This window comes from Acartia tonsa, chromosome 12 (genome assembly GCF_053477335.1).
Source record: "Acartia tonsa isolate MP-2025a chromosome 12, ASM5347733v1, whole genome shotgun sequence".
Lineage (NCBI taxonomy): Eukaryota > Metazoa > Arthropoda > Copepoda > Calanoida > Acartiidae > Acartia > Acartia tonsa.
Window position 1 is genome coordinate 30,241,925 of NC_137271.1, and position 21,366 is coordinate 30,263,290.

Below are 21,366 nucleotides of genomic sequence, written 5' to 3' on the forward strand. Positions count from 1 at the left end.
AATAGAATAGGAGAATGCATGAAATCTCGGATGTATATGTATGGGGTGACCAATAAAATTTACATTCCATATCTCAGACAAAGGAATACAGTTTGTACTATATAAAATTAAAGAGGAAGGACTAAGCAATAAAAAGGGTGCCCATAATAAAGTCTATAAAGCAATGTTTTTTCTTTATCTCGTAGCACTATAGGGCTTTATTAACCGTCTTATTAGGTGGAGCTGCCCTTTATCTAGCAGCTTACTGATTTTTGAAAATAACCTACCGTTGAATATAATTGTCCTTTTTAAAATTAAAGAAAGATGTCTAAAATTTCTTTCTAAGCTTTCTAGGTTAATAATATGACGTACTTTTTTGTTGGACACCTTGTCTATATGCTTATATACATAATACATACGTATCTTGTATGTATATTGCTCTACATAAGTCAGCCTTTTTCGCAAGCCTTGTGTGCATGAGCGCGTTTTTGTGTGCGTGTTCCTTTTTGTTGTTTTCATGGCGAGGTTGGGTGACATTCACAAAAAATGCACTAAAGTAAAACAACTTGTTTTAATTTTTCCCATACGACATGTTTTGGTCGGTTAAGTATGTAATCAATATCATAATCTTTATTATAAAGTAATAGGATATCTATTTGTCTGTACCGAAGGATCTTGCTAACCGCTGAACCGATCGGGTAGATTAGTTGGCTAAAATTTTGGGCACTTTAATATAAGATTGAGTGTTTAAACGTTTCAATCACTATTCTTAATCTACAGAAGGGGTAATTTTGCGGATCATCATTGGAGATGTACAGAAATTTATCGGCCATTCCCTTATAATCCCTGCTTTTGCATGGATTTTTAAACAGTATTTTGAAAAGTGCACAAAATAAGTTGTGCTACTTAAAATCAGCTGGATGGACGGAGTCTAGGCAAACTTCTAGCGGTCAGTCGGGGACAGGGATGTGGCAACAGAACATAAAATATTTATTTCCCGCCAGGCATGAAATTCAGTATACATTATTACTCAATATGGTGATACGATTATGATTAGAAATTTCAATAGGAAGAAAAAACATATTTTTTTAAGATGGTAAATCTGAACGACTTTTATCAGCTTTAATACACTGTATTTTCCCCTTTCTATTATTTCAGGCATATTTCTCCAAAACTCTCTTTTTTAAGGCAACACTCTTCTTTATTGTCCAATCATGTATCTTTCCGTTTGTATGACATAAGCAATAGCTTTTAATAGTAAATTTATGCATATTATAAACATCATGTCCATTAAAATCTATTTTGGAAGATCTTGGAAACATATCAGAGCTATGTCATGCGACAGAATTGTCTTTCCTTTTGTTTGGTTTGTGTATGTTTTGAATGATGTCATCCTTGTTATTTTATCCATATTCTTATCATTGTTTCTTTTATCCTCAAATATTTGAAATATTTTTCCATTCTTTTCTTAATTAAAACAATGTCTTCCTTTATCTCAGTCAGACGCGTGCACTGGATTTTACAGGTGATGTGGTGAGGGGGGGGGGGTACTTCACAACCCCCTTAAAGTAAATAGGCAAGGGTTTAATACTTTTCACCTTGCGCGAAGTGCATCGATTTTGTAATTGACTCCCCTTTAGATTATTTACTCCTTTAGAGTATGTACAAAACAATCATTTTTATAACGGACTGTAAAAAAACCATAACACCCCCCACCTGAACGCCCTTAGATCTTAGTGGAGAAAAAGCTTCAGATTAGGAATGTTTGTTAGTTTTAACTCATTTTATAGGTTTTCTAACTCTTATCTTATGCCCTAAAGAAAAGAAAAATTAAATATCATAGGATATTACCTTTTTTCTTTACCATCGGGAGCTTAGTAGAAAAGATCGATATGTTCAATTAGATCTTTTGAGAAGTGTTCATGTCTAGTTTTTTTTTATTAATTCTACAGTATAACAATACTAGCGGCTACGCCCCCTAGAAGCCTTTAAGTCGACCTCATCCCATATTAAATTTGAATTTCAAAAGAATAAAAAAAAAATGGGGGGGGGGAGGGGGGTGAAGACACCCTCCTCAAAAATAGTTTAAAACCTTTCCAGGACCTATAAGAAGCTTCACTGTAAAGGAGAACAACATCGGTTCAGCGGTTAGCGAGATCCTTCGGGACAGACAAAAAATTACTACTTTATAAAATAGGATATCTATAATACAAAGTAGAACGATGTCTGTCTGTCTGTTTGTTTGTAGCGAAGGATCTCGCTTACCGCTGAACCGATCGGGTTCTCCTTAACAGGGTAGCTTCTCATAAGTCCCGGGAAGGTTTATAACTATTTAGGGGGAGGGTACCACCACCCTATCAGGAGAAATCGCCCCTAGAAAAAAAATTACCCCTCCCGAAAAAGAGACTCCAACGAAACATAAACCAATTATTTCTGTAATTAGATATTTTAAATAAAAAAAAACATTCAAAGTGCCACTAGAGACCTCTAGGGGCGTAGCCGCTAGTCTATAATACAAAGTAGAACGATGTCTGTCTGTCCGTCTGACCGTCTGTCCTTCTGTCTGTCCGTCCCTTAAGATCTCGGTAACCACTGAACCGATCGGATTCTACTCTTCAGGGTATCTACCTATCGGTCCTGTGGTGGTTTTAAGCTATTTTCTTGGGGGGTGGGACACCCCCAACCCCCCAAAAAATGAAAATTTACCCCCCCCCAAAAAATTTTTTTTCTTTTCTTGAGAACACATTAGACTGCACCAGTAGTAATTTTCTTGAGAACACATTAGACTATTTTTTTACGAATTTTGCGAATTCGTTATTTAATCGAGAAAATGTTTTCCTGCTGTGTAGGTGCGAAAATTTGCGATCCGTTCTGCTGGGTAAGTAATAGAAGATGTAATTATACCTCTTGGGGCAAAGCCCCTAGAGGCTAGGGGCGAAGCCGCTATCCTATTATATAAAGTAATAGGTTTTTTTTGTTTGTAGCAAAGGATTTCACTAACCGCTGAACCGATATGGTTCTAATTTAGATTGAAGCTTCTTATAGGTCCTGGGATGTTTTAAGCTATTTCATTTATATAAAAAAGTTGTTGTGTGGTTTTAAGCTATTTTTCTCCCCTTTCATATCCTTTCGAATATACCTAGATATTAGGTACGCAGCTGCTAGTATTATATAAAGTAGTAAGCGTTTTTTTTGTCTGTCCCGAAGGATATCGCTAACCGCTGAACCGATATTGTTCTCCTTTACAGTGAAGCTTCTTATAGGTCCTGGAAAGGTTTTAAACTATTTTTGGTGAGGGTGTCTTCAACCCCCTCCACCCCAAAAAATATTTTTTTATTCTTTTGAAACTCAAATTTAATATGGGATGAGATCGACTTTTCCCCCTCCTAACTTAACTGCCCCTAGAGGCTTCTAGGGGGCGTAGCCGCTAGTAGGATATCATTACTTTTAAATATCCACTAATGAAAGTAATGTATCGACTAACAAACAAAAAACATGGATCAACTGCAGTTCACGGTAAAATATTCCTGGTAACGAATATTACCAAAAATCTATGAATTTGAAAGCCTGCTAGCTGCCAACGGCTGAACGTACAGATCATACCCGCACACTGTTTTAAGCGGCATAAGAAGGCCAACAAATAATCTGGAATAGCCATAAATCAATAATGCATAATTATCTCGCAGTGCAGAGAAATGCGCGAAAAAGACGTATTTTACGCGTTTCTTTCAGTTAAGCTTTCCCTGTGCATTATTGGATTATAACTATTCATTATTTGTAGAACTTCATATGCTGCTTAAATTGGTGTATGAGCTGTACGTTCAGCCGTTTGGTAACTATCAGCCTTTAAAATTAATAGATTTTTAGAAATATTCGTTACCAGGAATATTTTACCGTGAACTGCAGTTGATCCAAAAACATTGCTACATTAAACCCAAGTTTTTGAATGATATATCAATGTTTTCAAAAACAATGAGAGAAAAAGTCTTCGAAATTAAAAAAAATGTTTTGAAAATTCTCAATTGAAACATACGAAAATGATGATACTAAATATTTCTAGTGGTCCGTGTAAAATGAACAATATTTGGATAGAAGAAAAATGCTTTAGAAGGTCGTCTTAATTTGTTTTTCATCTAAATAATTGTAATGTAAACAAAAGCTTTATTAAATTGTTGTCATGATATTTTCTGCATCTTGTATTCTGGTTCTTTTTCATTTATCTTTAATTAAGGTAAACCCAAAAATTAATTTAAAAATGATGACAAACATCTTAAGGAGTCAAATCAAACGAAAAACAACCATAAAAATTTTTAAAAACGTATTACGTATATGTCAATAAATTGTCAATCTATGATTTATTGTACAATTGTCCTAGAAATCAATGTTTCAAATATAAAGTCAATAATATAATTATATCATGTAATATTTGTTAACCAAATTTTCTATATGATGTTTTTATTAGATATACAGATTTTCTGTCAATGATTATCATAGATCTACTAAAATAAAAAGAAATAAAAAAAAGAAATGGTGTTTGATCACATCAACGTATTATCAAATCTGCTCAGTAGATCTTTTCATGAAAATACTCTTTTTCGAATTTTAGTCTTCTGCTAACCTAAAAAGTTACTTTAGGAGCCTAGAAATACATGTACAAAATTTCAGCTCTCTATCTCTACTGGCGACCTAGCGCCAGGCATGTAAAATATCAACAGATAACGGTAGCACGGCGGTTTTAACAATATCACAAAATGTGCAGGTTTTAAGCTCTTCTGCATATTTCAATTTAAACACATAAGGGCAAAGATATATTATCCCAAAAATCTTTTGTCAAAGTCTACTCTACACCTAGCGTCAGTCAGTTTTCTAAAATCATGCCTTTTAAACCTGTGAAAATAGAAATCGCCAGCGCTAGGTGTAGAGTAGACTTTGACAAAAGATTTTTGGGATATTATATCTTTGGCCTTATGTGTTTAAATTGAAATATGCAGAAGAGCTTCCAAGCCATTCTCTAGGCATTTTAATTTTTTTTTATGAAATAACCGGATTTCAAAACTGCCCTTTGAAAAGGCCTAAAAAATATATTTTTTTGTCACTTTTTTCATTGCTTATAGTTACAACTTATTAAGATATTATGTTCAGTTAAAAAAAATCGGCGCCTCCAGCACCAAAACCGGCAAAAACTGGCAGTTAAACTTCTGTGCCCCTACTTGCCCCCCTCTTCGGTAAACAGTAGTTATCTCAAGAAGTAAAAGAGATATCAATACACAGAGAGAAAACTTTTTAAATAAAACTGAACTAAGTAACCATTACACATTCAATTTTGGGACTTTCCTTCTAGGGGCTTGTGGAGCAAAAGACCCACCAAAACACTAATAATATGAGTTCTGAGCTTATTTTTATAGATATCAACCTGATTTTTAAAAAATCTTTTGTTACCATAATTGAACTCAGTAACATTTACAGATTTCATTTTGGGACTTTCCTTCTAGGGGCTTGTTTGGCAAAAGACCCCCAAAAACTAAAAATGTGAGTTCTGGACTTATTTTTAAAGATATCAACCTAATTTTTTTTTAGCAAACTTTTTTCACATAACCAAACTCAGCAACCTATACATATTTCATTTTGGGACTTTCCTTCCAGGTGCTAGTGGAGCAAAAGACCCCCCAAAACACAAAAATATGAGTTCTGAGCTTATTTTTAAAGATATCAACCTGATTTTTTTATAGAATTTTTTTTAAATAAAACAGAACTCAGTAATGGTTACACATTTCATTTTTGGACTTTCCTTTAAGGGGCTTGTGGAGCAAAAGATTCCCCAAAACACAAAAATATGAGTTCTGAGTTGATATTTAAAGATATCAACCTGATTTTTTTAAAGGAAACTTTTTTAACATAACCAAACTCAGCAGGGGCGTCAAAGCTTTTTTTTTGGGGTGGGGGCACCCCCAAATTCGTTTTGGGGTGGGGGGTAATCCCCACTTTACCCCCCCCCCTCTTGGACGTCTATTAAACTCAGTAATGTTTACAGATTTCATTTTAGGACTTTCCTTCCAGGTGCTAGTGTAGCAAAAGACCCCCAAAACTAAAAATATGAGTTCTGAGCTTATTTTTAAAGATATCAACCTGATTTTTTTAAAGAAAATTTTTAAAATAAAACAGAACTCAGTAATGATTACACATTTCATTTTGGGACTTTCCTTTGAGGGGCTTGTGGAGCAAAAGACCCCCCGAAACACAAAAAATATGAGTTCTGAGCTGATATTTAAAGATATCAAACTGATTTTTTTAAAGAAAACTTTTTTAACATAACCAAACTCAGCAGGGGCGTCCAAGCTTTTTTTTGGGGGGGTAAAATTTGCTTGGAGGGGGGGGGGTAATTACCCCCCCTGAAATCTGTTGGTAAACAAAATTTGACCCCAGGGTAAAATTTTTTTTTTGGGGGGGTAATTTAAATTTTATTTAATATTTGGTATTTTTTAAATTGAAATCAATGGGAAAACGATTTTTTGCACTTTTCTCGGCTTTTAAAGATTGATTCTGATAAATTAACAATTTTTTAAGGGATTCATTAATTATTATGAAATATATTATAAGGTAGAAATTAATGAATTAAAAAAAAGAAATATTAGAAAAAAAGAACCCGTATCACTTTAGAGGACAGCTGTTGACCTCCATCCTATGGATGTAGCTAAATACATTTTAAAGATAAAATTACCTTTAAAAGTATACAAAAAGTTCAGTTTTTACGCGGCCTTTTAATAGATGCAACCACTCTCATTCGCTTGGGCAAAGCTTCAACTGTTTATGTCAAACAAGGATGAAAACACCCATAAAAGCAAAGCTCAAAAATCAAACAGTCATACATGCAAAAAAAAACTAATACAGAGTAACAACGCATTTAGTATTCAATGATATTTAGAAGTCAGCACGAAATTTACATAATTATATCCCCAAATATAGATTAATATGGACATTCCTTTATTGAAGTAATAACGTACGGATAGACGGACATGCTTTTATTATTAGGTAGCTACCCTATCAAAATAACTGAAACAATAACAAGGAGGACAACATCTATAAAAGCTCTAAAATCAGAAGGAAGAACAAACGAGCGTATAGTGTCAGAACTTATAAGCAGAACAATAATTTGTAAGTACAAACAAAATCATACATAAATTTGTTGCAAAATAGGCTTAATACAGTATAAAGACATACTTTCTTTTTAAGGATTTAATTATAGAGATGCTTCGGTTATTATATTAACCTGGTTGTTCTAGGAATCATAAATCCAAAAGTCAGATGAATGGGTTTTTGATATCATACAAAAAAAATTATCAACAAAGTTAATTTCTACATGTTTTAAATGAACGTGCGGTCTTTCTAGTAACGATTAAAGAACTGCTTTGCTTCCTTATTAGTACCTAACTGTTGTATGAATCATCATTCAAAGTTGAAAATGAAAATTGGTCGTACAATTCTAACAAGTATAAACAAGAGCAATCCGTCATCAACGGACGAACTGGCCGATCGACTCTCATTATAGAAAATTGTTTTCAAAAAAGATTTTTAAAATCATGTTAAAAATGAACATACGGAATTTGAAGAAATGTTAACTGTACCTAACTGTGATAGGAATCAGGCTAAGTTGGAAATCAATAGAACAATGGTAACAAGTCTGAATCAAAGGCAGGTATTTTCATTAAATCCTCGAAATTTTTTAAATCGGGTATAAACAATGACGACCCATTCATTTTGCGTGGAGGTAAGATGCTTTGAAGTAATATCGAACGGATAGACGGATATGTTTTATTATTATGTGGCTACCCAATCAAAATAATTGAGAAAAAACAACAAGGACGTCGACAACTAAAAAAGCGAAACTCTTAAATCAGAATGAAGAACAAATGGACATTAATTGTTGTAAAGTGTCAAAACATTATAATAAGAACATTAATTTAAAAGTCTAAACAAAATTATGCATAAATTCGTTGCAAAATTGCGTAAATGTAGGATACTGTAAAGACATACTTTTTTTAATTATAGAGCTGCTTCTCTTAATATTTTGGACCTTGTTGTTCTAGGAATTATTATTCCAAAATATCAGCTGAATAGGATAATTATTTAGAACAAAAAAATTGGTTGTTAAAAAGTTAAAAATCTGTATGTTTGAAATTGATTAGACAATTCTAAGTAAATGAAAAGAGCTATCCGTTACGGACGAAGGTGCAGACGGGCGGAATTTAATTATAGAAATGCTTTGCTTTTAAGAATAACAGGGATACAAATTTTACTGTTTTATTTCAGCTGCATATATTCAGAGTAAACAGTACAAATATAACAAAAATGTAAAAAAATATAAATAAATTTAAATATTAAAAATTAACTATATTGGATACAAAAATAAAATACTATGAGGTAAATAGTTGCTTCAGTCTATGTGTTCATTTTATAGGCAAGAATTAATTACATATTTGGAATTCATTATTTTTACCCTGCAATGGTGAATGTTGGGATAGATAGGACAACTGAAATAATTTATCATGTCCACATATTTTATTGGGAATGATTATTTGTATGGACAGTCCTATCCCAGTGTATCCTGGCAGAAAAAACAGTAAGGACAGTCCAAGGATATTTTTGGGACTGTCTTTTTCTGTGAGATATTTTTTTTGTGGCGTATAAGAATGATAACATACAAACAGCAAAAAAAAACCTGCTTCAAAAATAGAATGAGTAGTCTCTTGGAAGCAGTGTTACTACAGCAAATGTGCACGCCAATATGGTTGGAATATAATTTCAACATGATGACAGTTAAAAAAAATCAGCTTATAGTGCCTATAAAGAAATGACGTCATACAAGACAAATGACCAATGATAGGCCAGTATACATATTGATTGACAATTTGTAAAATGTCTACTGGCCTATCATTGGTCATTTGTATTGTTTGACGTAATATTTTTACAGGCACAATACGCTGCTTCCTGTTAAAGAGCTATTTTTTTCAGATATGGCCAAGATCGAGTATTCTTATCCATAATTCTTATACTGTCTTAAAAATACTTTTTTTGTTGATGAAATAACAGCACCATGGGATATTATACAGGTTTTTATGAAGAATAGAAAAAAATGCTCATTGTGTTATTTCTTTTGGCTGCAGACTTGCTGTGTTTTGTAGTATGTTGATCATCTGGAACCTTAGATTCCAGCCACGTAACGGGCGCAGTCCTAAATTTATAAATTAATAGGATATCATAAATAAGTTAATATTTTAAAGCATAATGTCTTTTACGTGTTATTAGACAGAATATTTTCTTGTAATTTATCTTAATTTCAAAATTAGTCTTTGCTTTTTTTTAGCCTTTTAGCCTCCAAAAAACAAGGATAGTTATTTATCACATAATATTATAGACAGCTTGCCGCGATTATTAAAATGAATAAGGCTTAAGTCTCGGGCGAACAAAATTGGTATTTATTTTATGATTTTTATTAGTGGATATTGTCTTAACATGATTTTTCAATATAGCTTATAACCTATTCTAATCTTACGGATATAAATCGATTTCGAAGCCATACTAGAAAAAAGATTATTAGCACAGCTACTCTTTCATAAGGTATCCTATAAAATCCTGCCTGGACGTGGCTGAAGACGTCTCTCTGGATGTTGTCCAGGTGAGGACGCTCGTGTTCATAGAGCCTGATACAGTTATACAGCTCAAATCTTCTTGATCATGCATTTTTAGCTACTTTTTTTAATTACATAACTTTTAAAGCCATTTCTGTTTTAAAAAACAATGAAAATGATCTTTCCCATTTTTAACCACCCCCCCCCCTCTTCAATAAAAAGCCTCGAGAAAACATATTACCAAAAATGTTAGTTTTTTAACGCAAGATAAAACATTTTAAAAGGGGCCATTTTTACCTCTTCCCCCCCCCCCTTTCAAAATTTAAAGATTTCCCTACTTTAGCCATCACGTATTATTATGTACTTGCTTATAAAAATGTTGTACTTAAAATATGTTGTATTTAAATAATGCTGTACTTTTAAAAAGAAGATTTTAGCTACATTCCTTTCTCTCATTGGCTCAACATACTAAAAAAGAAAAAAATATTTTATTAGAAACACAAGAAAAATAACATTCAATTCAAAATCAACAAATTTTGACAGATAGTGTAGAAAATCGGCCATCTTGTAAGAATTATTTCATACAGTACAATGCGATGATATGATAAAAGAAATAGACATTATTTTTCTTATTTAAAAATGTTATATGTATAAAGGGTTGTTTATTTATTAGCGCGTAAAGCACCCAATAAGTACTTAGTAGTTATTTATAGATATAAAATCAACCAATTCTATAGATTACAATTAGTAATTGAAACAATTTGACATTCTATTCAATGAACCAACCAATCAAACTTCCATAAAAGTTCCCAAAGTTGTTAAGCCAACGAAAAAGAAAACTTTATTATGAAACTTTGGGGACCAGTGTAAATATATAGCCCCATGTCCCTTCCTTCCTTAGTAGGTATTACCTTGAGGTTAGTCTCGACCCTGCCGTGTTTATACAACAGCAACGTAATTTCTCGTCTAAAACATAATAGTTATTTCTCGCATCGTATTATAAACAGCTTTCCGTGGATATAAAATTTAAATTATAAGACTAAACCAGTTTTTTTAGACCCATGCCGAAGGCACGGGATAAAAAAAACTTGGTTTAATCTAATGATTGTACATTTTTATAATAGAAGAAAATTGGTTATACTACAATGCTAGACATAGTTTTTTTCGTATTGATGAGAATCGGCTTAAATCCACTGGATTTTAATCGGCTTTGAATGAATACGAGAAACAAAACAATTTATCAGGGCTCGGCAGCCGCTCGTCAGCCTTAAGTTTAAACCAGCTTGTATAGAAGTAAATTTCGAAAAAGAAGTATTGTATGTTTAGAAACAGGTTTAGACATCCAGCTGAATTTTAAAGTTAGAAGTTAGAGGCTTACAGCGGCTGCCGATCCATAAAATTTATCTTTCATCGAAAAGAAGGGATGACTGCCCCTCTCCACTCAAGTACCCATAGAAGAGTTCCAAAGTTATTATATAAAGACAACCAACCCTTTGATTGCACGACTTTTGTCTTAAAAGTCCTAATTGTGCATGGCAGTGAGTTACGTCTGTTTATATGCCAAGGCATTCCCCCTACTCTTATTATTTATGTCGTGCACCTGACATAGCAGCAGTGGAACCTTTTTAACATCTTTAGTTATGACGCAGTGTCGGCCCGAGATTCGAATCTACCACCTCCCCAACGACAAGCGGATGCGCTACGTGTTGAACCACGATCTCGGGTCAAGGAATTTTCTTACTTTTCATCCAAGTGTTGGCTCCTCCTTGCTGCGATATACAGGGAGCTCTTTAGTCTTTCCAATTGCGTCATCAGCGCATCCCATCTAAATAGAAATAAGAATGAGAGTCAGACACACACAAACAATATTATATGTACAGCAGAAGCGCTGTTTAAATTGAAAACAATGATGACAACATCTATAAGAAGCGAAGCTAAAAAATTATGAATGGATGTCAGGAAAAAATTTACTCTAGAGCAGTGTCATACAATAAACATTTAACATGATAAAATAGGTAAAACAGGAACCTTTAAAATCACGAGAACTTAAAAATCTAGGAATCGATCTGGCACCCCAATTAATAGACAAGTCTTAATGAAACTTGATGGAAATATAATTAATATGAGCATATTCAATTCCTGATAATTTCAGCCATCAATCCTGAATAGAAATCAAGAAAATCAAGAAAACCTAAAAATCTAGGAATCGATCTAGCACCCTAATTAATAGACAAATCTTATCAAAACTTTGTGAAAATAAGTAGAATCTAAAATTAATTAATCCCTGAAATTTTTAGCCCTCTATCTTGAAAAGCAATTGAGAAAATCATAAAAACTTGAAAATCTAGGAATCAATCTACCACTCCAAATAACAGACATATGGACAAAACAATTTATAGATTAGATGAACATATGTCATAGGAATCTTTTTTCATTTTATATCCGCAGAAAGATGTCTCTACTACGATGCGGTAAATAACTATTCTAAACACAACTTTAGAGTTACTATGCTTTTAACTTTATTCCTATTCGTGACAGGATTCCCCTTAAAAAAAATCGAGTCATAAGGAGAATTATTCGTATAAAAATGTAGAATTTACCAATTTTCAAATTGACGTACGGAAACATAAATACTGAAAGTATGTATTACCAACCAGAGCTGTTTTAAAAAAGAAAAAGAAGATTTTTTGGAGAGGGTCATGTTTTTCTAGAGGCTACATCTTGGGAGGGTGGTGGTACACTCGCCTTAAATGATTATGAACCTTGCCAGGAAGCTACAGTGTAAAGGAGAACTATATCGGTACAGTGGTTAGCGAGATCCTTCACTACAGACAAAAACACCTTACTACTTTATATTATAGGACTAGCGCGGCGGCCAAGGACGTCCAGGGAGGGGGGGTAAAGTGTTGATTACCCCCCCTCCCCATTTTAAATTTACCCCTACCCTGGTCACTCCTAACCATTTAGGAGCAAGCAAATTTACCCCCCGCGGGGTAAAAAAAAATTTTTTTGGAGTAAAAAAAAATTTATCCCCCCTAAACCAAATTACCCCCCTTCAAAAATTTTTACCCCCGCAAATAAAAAAAGCTTGGACGCCCCTGCTAGCGGCTAGGGGTTCTATATTCGAAGGAATATGGAAGGGCAGAAAAAAAACCTAAATCAATACCAAGACATTTTCTTATAAAAATATATTAGCCTAAAACCATCCCGAGACCTATAAGAAGCTTTACTGTTGAGCGGTTATCGAGATCTTTAACTACAGACAAAAACACCTTACTACTTTATAATATAGGATAGAAAATCTTTGCAATTAAAAATGAACTTACTCGTCATGTAGCTCACGATACATTTGAGGGTCCATCCTGAGCAGAGAAACTACAATCCTAAATATAACAAGAATAATAATATTGGTAAGGGTACATCCTGGGCAGAGAAACTATAATCCTAAATATAACAAGAATAATAATATTGGTAAGGATCTATCCTGGGCAGAGAAACTATAATCCTAAATATAACAAGAATTATAATATTGGTAAGGATCCATACTGAGCAGAGAAACTATAATCCTAAATATAACAAGAATAATGATATTGGTAAGGGTACATCCTGAGCAGAGAAACTATAATCCTAAATATAACAAGAATAATAATATTGGTAAGGGTCCATCCTGGGCAGAGAAACTATAATCCTAAATATAACAAGAATAACAATATTGGTAAGGGTACATCCTGAGCAGAGAAACTATAATCCTAAATATAACAAGAATAATAATATTGGTAAGGATCCATCCTGGGCAGAGAAACTATAATCCTAAATATAACAAGAATAATAATATTGGTAAGGGTACATCATGAGCAGAGAAACTATAATCCTAAATATAACAAGAATAATAATATTGGTAAGGGTACATCATGAGCAGAGAAACTATAATCCTAAATATAACAAGAATAACAATATTGGTAAGGGTACATCCTGAGCAGATAAACTATAATCCTAAATATAACAAGAATAATAATATTGGTAAGGGTACATCCTGAGCAGAGAAACTATAATCCTAAATATAACAAGAATTATAATATTGGTAAGGGTACATCCTGGGCAGAGAAACTATAATCCTAAATATAACAAGAATAATAATATTGGTAAGGGTCCATCCTGAGCAGAGAAACTATAATCCTAAATATAACAAGAATAATAGTATTGATAAGAGTACATCCTGAGCAGAGAAACTATAATCCTAAATATAACAAGAATAATAATATTGGTAAGGATCCATCCTGGGCAGAGAAACTATAATCCTAAATATAACAAGAATAATAATATTGGTAAGGATCTATCCTGGGCAGAGAAACTATAATCCTAAATATAACAAGAATTATAATATTGGTAAGGATCCATACTGAGCAGAGAAACTATAATCCTAAATATAACAAGAATAATAATATTGGTAAGGGTACATCCTGAGCAGAGAAACTATAATCCTAAATATAACAAGAATTATAATATTGGTAAGGGTACATCCTGAGCAGAGAAACTATAATCCTAAATATAACAAGAATAATAATATTGGTAAGGATCCATACTGAGCAGAGAAACTATAATCCTAAATATAACAAGAATAATAATATTGGTAAGGGTACATCCTGAGCAGAGAAACTATAATCCTAAATATAACAAGAATTATAATATTGGTAAGGGTACATCCTGGGCAGAGAAACTATAATCCTAAATATAACAAGAATTATAATATTGGTAAGGATCCATACTGAGCAGAGAAACTATAATCCTAAATATAACAAGAATAATAATATTGGTAAGGGTACATCCTGAGCAGAGAAACTATAATCCTAAATATAACAAGAATAATAATATTGGTAAGGATCCATACTGAGCAGAGAAACTATAATCCTAAATATAACAAGAATAATAATATTGGTAAGGGTACATCCTGAGCAGAGAAACTATAATCCTAAATATAACAAGAATTATAATATTGGTAAGGGTACATCCTGGGCAGAGAAACTATAATCCTAAATATAACAAGAATAATAATATTGGTAAGGATCCATCCTGGGCAGAGAAACTATAATCCTAAATATAACAAGAATAATAATATTGGTAAGAGTACATCCTGGGCAGAGAAACTATAATCCTAAATATAACAAGAATAATAATATTGGTAAGGGTACATCCTGAGCAGAGAAACTATAATCCTAAATATAACAAGAATAATAATATTGGTAAGGGTACATCCTGAGCAGAGAAACTATAATCCTAAATATAACAAGAATAATAATATTGGTAAGGGTACATCCTGAGCAGAGAAACTATAATCCTAAATATAACAAGAATAATAATATTGGTAAGAGTACATCCTGGGCAGAGAAACTATAATCCTAAATATAACAAGAATAATAATATTGGTAAGGGTACATCCTGAGCAGAGAAACTATAATCCTAAATATAACAAGAATAATAATATTGGTAAGGGTACATCCTGAGCAGAGAAACTATAATCCTAAATATAACAAGAATAATAATATTGGTAAGGGTCCATCCTGGGCAGAGAAACTATAATCCTAAATATAACAAGAATAACAATATTGGTAAGGGTACATCCTGAGCAGAGAAACTATAATCCTAAATATAACAAGAATAATAATATTGGTAAGGGTCCATCCTGGGCAGAGAAACTATAATCCTAAATATAACAAGAATAATAATATTGGTAAGGATCCATCCTGGGCAGAGAAACTATAATCCTAAATATAACAAGAATAATAATATTGGTAAGGGTACATCCTGAGCAGAGAAACTATAATCCTAAATATAACAAGAATAATAATATTGGTAAGGGTCCATCCTGGGCAGAGAAACTATAATCCTAAATATAACAAGAATAACAATATTGGTAAGAGTACATCCTGGAAAGAGAAACTATAATTCTAAATATAACAAGAATAATAATATTGGTAAGGGTCCATCCTAGGCAGAGAAACTATAATCCTAAATATAACAAGAATAACAATATTGGTAAGAGTACATCATGAGCAGAGAAACTATAATCCTAAATATAACAAGAATAATAATATTGGTAAGGGTACATCCTGGGCAGAGAAACTATAATCCTAAATATAACAAGAATAATAATATAAAGAAAAATATGACGTCACTGGAATCGTGTTCCATCAAAAATTATACAAAATCGGGAAAGATTGGGTTGTGTCACTCAAAGTTGTTAAGTCAACGAATAAGAAAATGTTATTATAAATTTTTGGGGACTAGTGTAATAAACAGTCCATTGTCCCCTCTCTCTGATATGCTATAGATAATCATGAAAAACTTTAACATGTATTTTGTAGTATGATCAACTGACGGATTAAATGAGGATGATCTTCACAAAAAATCATATATCTTTAATAGCGGTTACGGACTGACAGACAAATTAAATTATAATTCTAAAATCAAATATAACAAAAACAAAATTTTCAAAATTTTAAACTTCAGACAAAAAAAAATATATTCTATTAAATAAAGCTTTTTTGCCTGTAGCAAATAATCTTGCTAACCGCTGAACCGATATGGTTCTCCTTTACAATGAAGCTTCTAATAGGTCCAGGGAAAGGTTTAACTATTTTTTTAAAACACAAACTGAAAATAGGAGGTTGACTTTTCCCCCACTAGAAATCTATAATACAAAGTGGTACGATGTCTGTCTGTCTGTCCGTCTGTCTGTCTGAAGCTTAAGATCTCAGTAACCACTGAACCGATTGGGCTCTACTCTTCAGGGAATATACCTACTGGTCCTATGATGGTTTTAAGCTATTTATGGATTATATGTAATGGACACCCCCAATCCAAAAATGAAAAAATATAAAAGGGTATGACAAATATTTCCAAAGAATTATTAGTGTTATTAGTGTATTTTTTTATCTTACATGTCCGATGGAAAAAGTTGAACTAATCAAATCCTTTTTGGAACACAAAAAAATAACTGCATCTAAATGTACTATTATGTTGCACCAGACATATCTTGAACTTCGTTTGAGTTTATAAGAAACATTTAATTTGTCACATTATTTCGAAAATGTTAAAAAAACATCGCGTCATTTATATTAGTGCAACACTACTCTATGATATCCAATATTTGACTGTTACCTTCTTACATTTATAGGTTTTAACAACTTGGTTAAAATACTTTTATATGATTTTATATTATCATGATGAAATAAATTATATATTTAATAAATGTGTTAAAATTTAAAAAAAATAAGATTTTTTTTATATTAGTGCAACACTACTCTATGATATCCAATATTTCTCTGTTACCTTCTTATGAAAAGTTTAGAATTTTTGTTGTGTAGATTGATTTTACTATTATTAATAGTTATAAGTTTCAATAACTTGGTCAAAATATTTATAATTAATATTAATTTAAAAGTAGGTGTTTTTTTGTCATCAAAACTGTGAATTTGACAGCATACTTGAATTTCATGGGTGTGAACTTGACAGTAAAACTGTGTTTATGACAGCTGAAAGATGTAATTTTGACAGTGGATAAAAAAATATTGCCAAAAATACAGCTAAAAACGAAATTGACAAAAACACACCCAATTTTTGTCAAAAACACAGTGGCTGTATTTTTGCTAGTGGTAAAAGTGGCAGCACCCCATTTGATATATTCATGTATACGTTTCTAACAACAACATCCATTAATCAAAGCTCTAAAGCTCTATAATCTAGTTGTCAAAAGGTTAAAAATTAGCATGTTAAAAGGTCTTTCCGGTTACGATTTTAGAGTTGCTACGTTTCCTAACTTTCACCTGCAACTGTCAAAGGAATCATCTTGCGAAGTTTTAAATCGAGAGGAAAATCAAATCAATAAAATCAATCCGGATGGACGTACGGACCGACTCTTATCATAGAAAAGCTTCGCTTTTGAATAGTGCACCTAAATGTATTGTTGTGCACCAGACGTATCTTAAACTTCGTCTGAGTTTATAAAAAAAAATTTTATCACGTTATTTCGAAAATGTTAAGAAATACATCGCATCATATATAAAATTATGTACAGTATAGTATATTTGATATATTCATGTATATGTTTCTAACAACAACATCCATAAAGCAAAGCTCTAAAGCTGAGTCTACAATCTAGGAATCATCATGCAAGGTTTAAAATTGATTGGACAATTCTAACATACTAAAATTAACAAATAGAGACGGACGGACGGACCGAACCTAATTGTAGAAAAGCTTCACTTTTATAAAGTGTCTCTGATTGTATTCTTAGTTTGAGTTTAAAAATACTTAAAATGTATGACGTTAAAAGATGGTAAAAATATAAATATGACATCTTAAACCATCCCTAGACCTATGTAAAGCTTCCCCAAAAAGGAGAACTCAACCAGTTAAGTTATTCTTAAGATTCAGACAAAAAATCTCATTACTTTATTTATATAACTAGTGGCTACGCCCCTAGAGGCCTCTAGGGGCACTTGAGGAGGAGAGAGTCGAAATTAATAATTCAATTTCTTTTTTTAGATTTAAAAAAAAATAAAAAAAATTTGGGGGGGGGGCGAAAAAAAAATTTAAAAATTTTTAATTTTAGTTAAAAAAATTTGAAATTTTTTTTTTTGGGGGGGGGGATTTTTCATTTTTTGGGGGGTTGGGGGTGTCCCACCCCCCAAGAAAATAGTTATAAACCTTCCCGGGACCTATGAGAAGCTACCCTGTTAAGGAGAACCCGATCGGTTCAGCGGTTACCGAGATCCTTCGCTACAAACAAACAGATAGACAGACAGAAAGACATCGTTCTACTTTGTATTATAGATAGGATATTTGTTAAGCTAATTTATAGAAAGTTTTACCTTAAGATACAAACAAAAACCAAGCTTTTTTTACAGCTTTTAGTGTTTCTCAGCCAACAGCCAGCTAGAATCTGATGTCTTTAATCCATTCCTTTTCCTTATATACACAAACAAAACTTTTGGTATTAGTCATATTATTTTTAAACCCACAATCTCTAGACCTCTGACAGACATGCATCAAATGTCAAAAACTCTTTTTGTCTGGGGGAGGGGAGAATGGGGAGGGGGTTAGTCCAATTTTTTTTTCTTTTCCACAGAATTTTGAATTTTCTCCCGCACTGCCGCTAAATTTTGGGTGCAGGGACATGGAAAAGATCGCATAAAAAGATTGAAACTCTTCTAAAATATATTGTTTATGCTTCGCGGCTCGGTTTTTGGTATTGGTTCTTAAAATCCAGGTAAATTTGGAAACTATATTTTAGGGTACTAATTGTCCCTACCTCCTCTCCCCCCCGAGAAAATTTTACATCCGGGGTAAAAATTATAGTGGGGATATAAAACAACTTTTGTCAATTTTATCTCTCTCCTCCCAATTAAAAAGCTTGGACATCCTATAAACCAATAAATCTATGTTAGATTTTTATTTGTGTTTCTTTATCCGTGTTGCGTGTATAATCTGTGTATAACAACAATTGGGCTTTACCATAGAGTAAATATTCAAAAGTTGCAAAGTTTTCCAAAATTTAAATTCAAATTGACCGTGTAACTTTATGAAAAATATAGATATTATTAGTGCATAAGAAAAATATTGTTTAAATAAATTTTATACTTAAATCCAAACTTTTCTCGGAATTAATGTGACTTACATTTCTATTGATAATTTTTGCCCCAACTCAGATTCTAGTTTTATTCTAATGGGGAATGCCAGACATGCATCAAATGTCATTTTGTCTGGGGGAGGGGGATTGAGGGAGGGGGGGGGGGGTCTGTGTGGTGGTACGCGCAAACGGGGGTAGGATTTTTTGGTTTCTCCAATTTTTTTTCTTTCAATGCCAAATTCGAAAGTTGGTCGGTAGCTGTAGGTAATTGAAATAGGAGAGAGTAGAGAGAGATGTAGATGGGGGAGGGGGGGGGGGGGGGTAGGGTTATTTCTGGAAGCACAAGGGCACAAGGGAAGCACAAGAAAAAAATCCCACTAATTTACTTCGGATCTTCATTCTCCTTCAGGGGTTCTTTAATTTTGTTTTTTTTTTGGTTGGTTAAGAACCCACACTATGGCTGAAAAAGCATTTTAAAGTAGAAATAAAAAAAATCTAAACTTTCTTTGTTTTTAAGGTTATTAAAGTTTTAATAATTTTGAATTCTTAACAGCTATCTATTATACAGAAGTCCTCCGTCAGTTAAAATGAAGCTAAAAATCTCACCAATCGCAGGGTTTACCTTTAGGGGATACAAATACTGCTTATAGGATGGTTTATTTTTTGGGTATTTCTCCCCAACTCCGAGAAAATAAGAAGGGCCAATACAATAATTAAACAAAAATTAATTATGGAGAGTTGACTCTTATCCTATTATATAAAGTAGTAAACATTTTTTGTCTGTCCCAAAGGATCTCGCTAACCACTGAACTGATATTGTTCTCCTTTAAAGTAAAGCTTCTTATAGGTCCTGGAAAGGTTTAAAATATTTTTATTCTCTTTAGAAACTAAAATTTAAGATGGGATGAATTTGACTTTCTCCCTCCTACCTTAAGTGCCTTAAGAGGCTTCTAGAGGCGTAGCCGCTAGTTTTAAACAAAGTGGAAGGTTGGGTGTTGAGACACATATCAACTAAAAAGATATTACCACCCGAGAAGTAAAAGGACAATTGAGATAGAAGGGAAAATGTGCAAGGGGGTGGTAGGGGGGGGGGGGAAGTGGGTAAAATCTTGTTTTTTTTTAACAATGGCCCTAGAAACAAGGATTAATTAAGACAATGTTTTCATAAAATCTATCTTAAATAACTTAGACTGTTGATTACACTAGTACTCAAAATTTTTTAATATAGTTTTTATATTTGTTGGCTTAAAAATTCAGGTATGTTGTGAAATTTAGATTTGTTTATTACCTCTGAGGATGTACATTCATTTATCGTCTATTGTCTTATCCCTTTAGATTCCTGATAATATCAGACTCCTAGAATGGTTGCATTCTGCTTAATCAACCATATCAATATTGCCAGGGTCATATATTATAGATAAGAGATGTACATGCCAACTAACCAAACTATAGAATAGAATATAAATATTACTAGAACCATATATTATAGATAAGAGATGTACATGCCAACTAACCAAACTATAGAATAGAATATAAATATTACTAAAACCATATATTATAGATAAGAGATGTACATACCAACTAACCAAACTATAGAATAGAATATAAATATTACTAGAACCATATATTATAGATAAGAGATGTACATACCAACTAACCAAACTATAGAATAGAACATAAATATTACTAGAACCATATATTATAGATAAGAGATGTACATGCAAACTAACCAAACTATAGAATAGAATATAAATATTACTAAAACCATATATTATAGATAAGAGATGTACATACCAACTAACCAAACTATAGAATAGAATATAAATATTACTAGAACCATATATTATAGATAAGAGATGTACATACCAACTAACCAAACTATAGAATATATAAATATTACTAAAACCATATGTTATAGATAAGAGATGTACATACCAACTAACCAAACTATAGAATTTATAAATATTACTAAAACCATATATTATAGATAAGAGATGTACATACCAACTAACCAAACTATAGAATAGAATATAAATATTACTAAAACCATATATTATAGATAAGAGATGTACATGCCAACTAACCAAACTATAGAATAGAATATAAATATTACTAAAACCATATATTATAGAT

The 21,366-nt window shown here is 32.4% G+C and overlaps 1 protein-coding gene across 1 annotated transcript; it reads right to left on the reverse strand.

Annotated features, from left to right (window-relative positions):
- Positions 1 to 9,178: 9,178 nt before the first annotated feature.
- On the reverse strand, positions 9,179 to 18,542 carry LOC145333293 (uncharacterized). Its single transcript, XM_080178421.1, has 7 exons — positions 18,476 to 18,542; positions 12,932 to 12,988; positions 11,347 to 11,430; positions 10,517 to 10,571; positions 9,991 to 10,073; positions 9,614 to 9,677; positions 9,179 to 9,208 (listed from the first exon to the last, which is right to left on the reverse strand). Exons 2-7 carry the CDS (start codon positions 12,964 to 12,966, stop codon positions 9,179 to 9,181), a joined length of 351 nt encoding a protein of 116 aa, XP_080034547.1. The 5' UTR covers positions 12,967 to 12,988; positions 18,476 to 18,542.
- Positions 18,543 to 21,366: the final 2,824 nt, after the last annotated feature.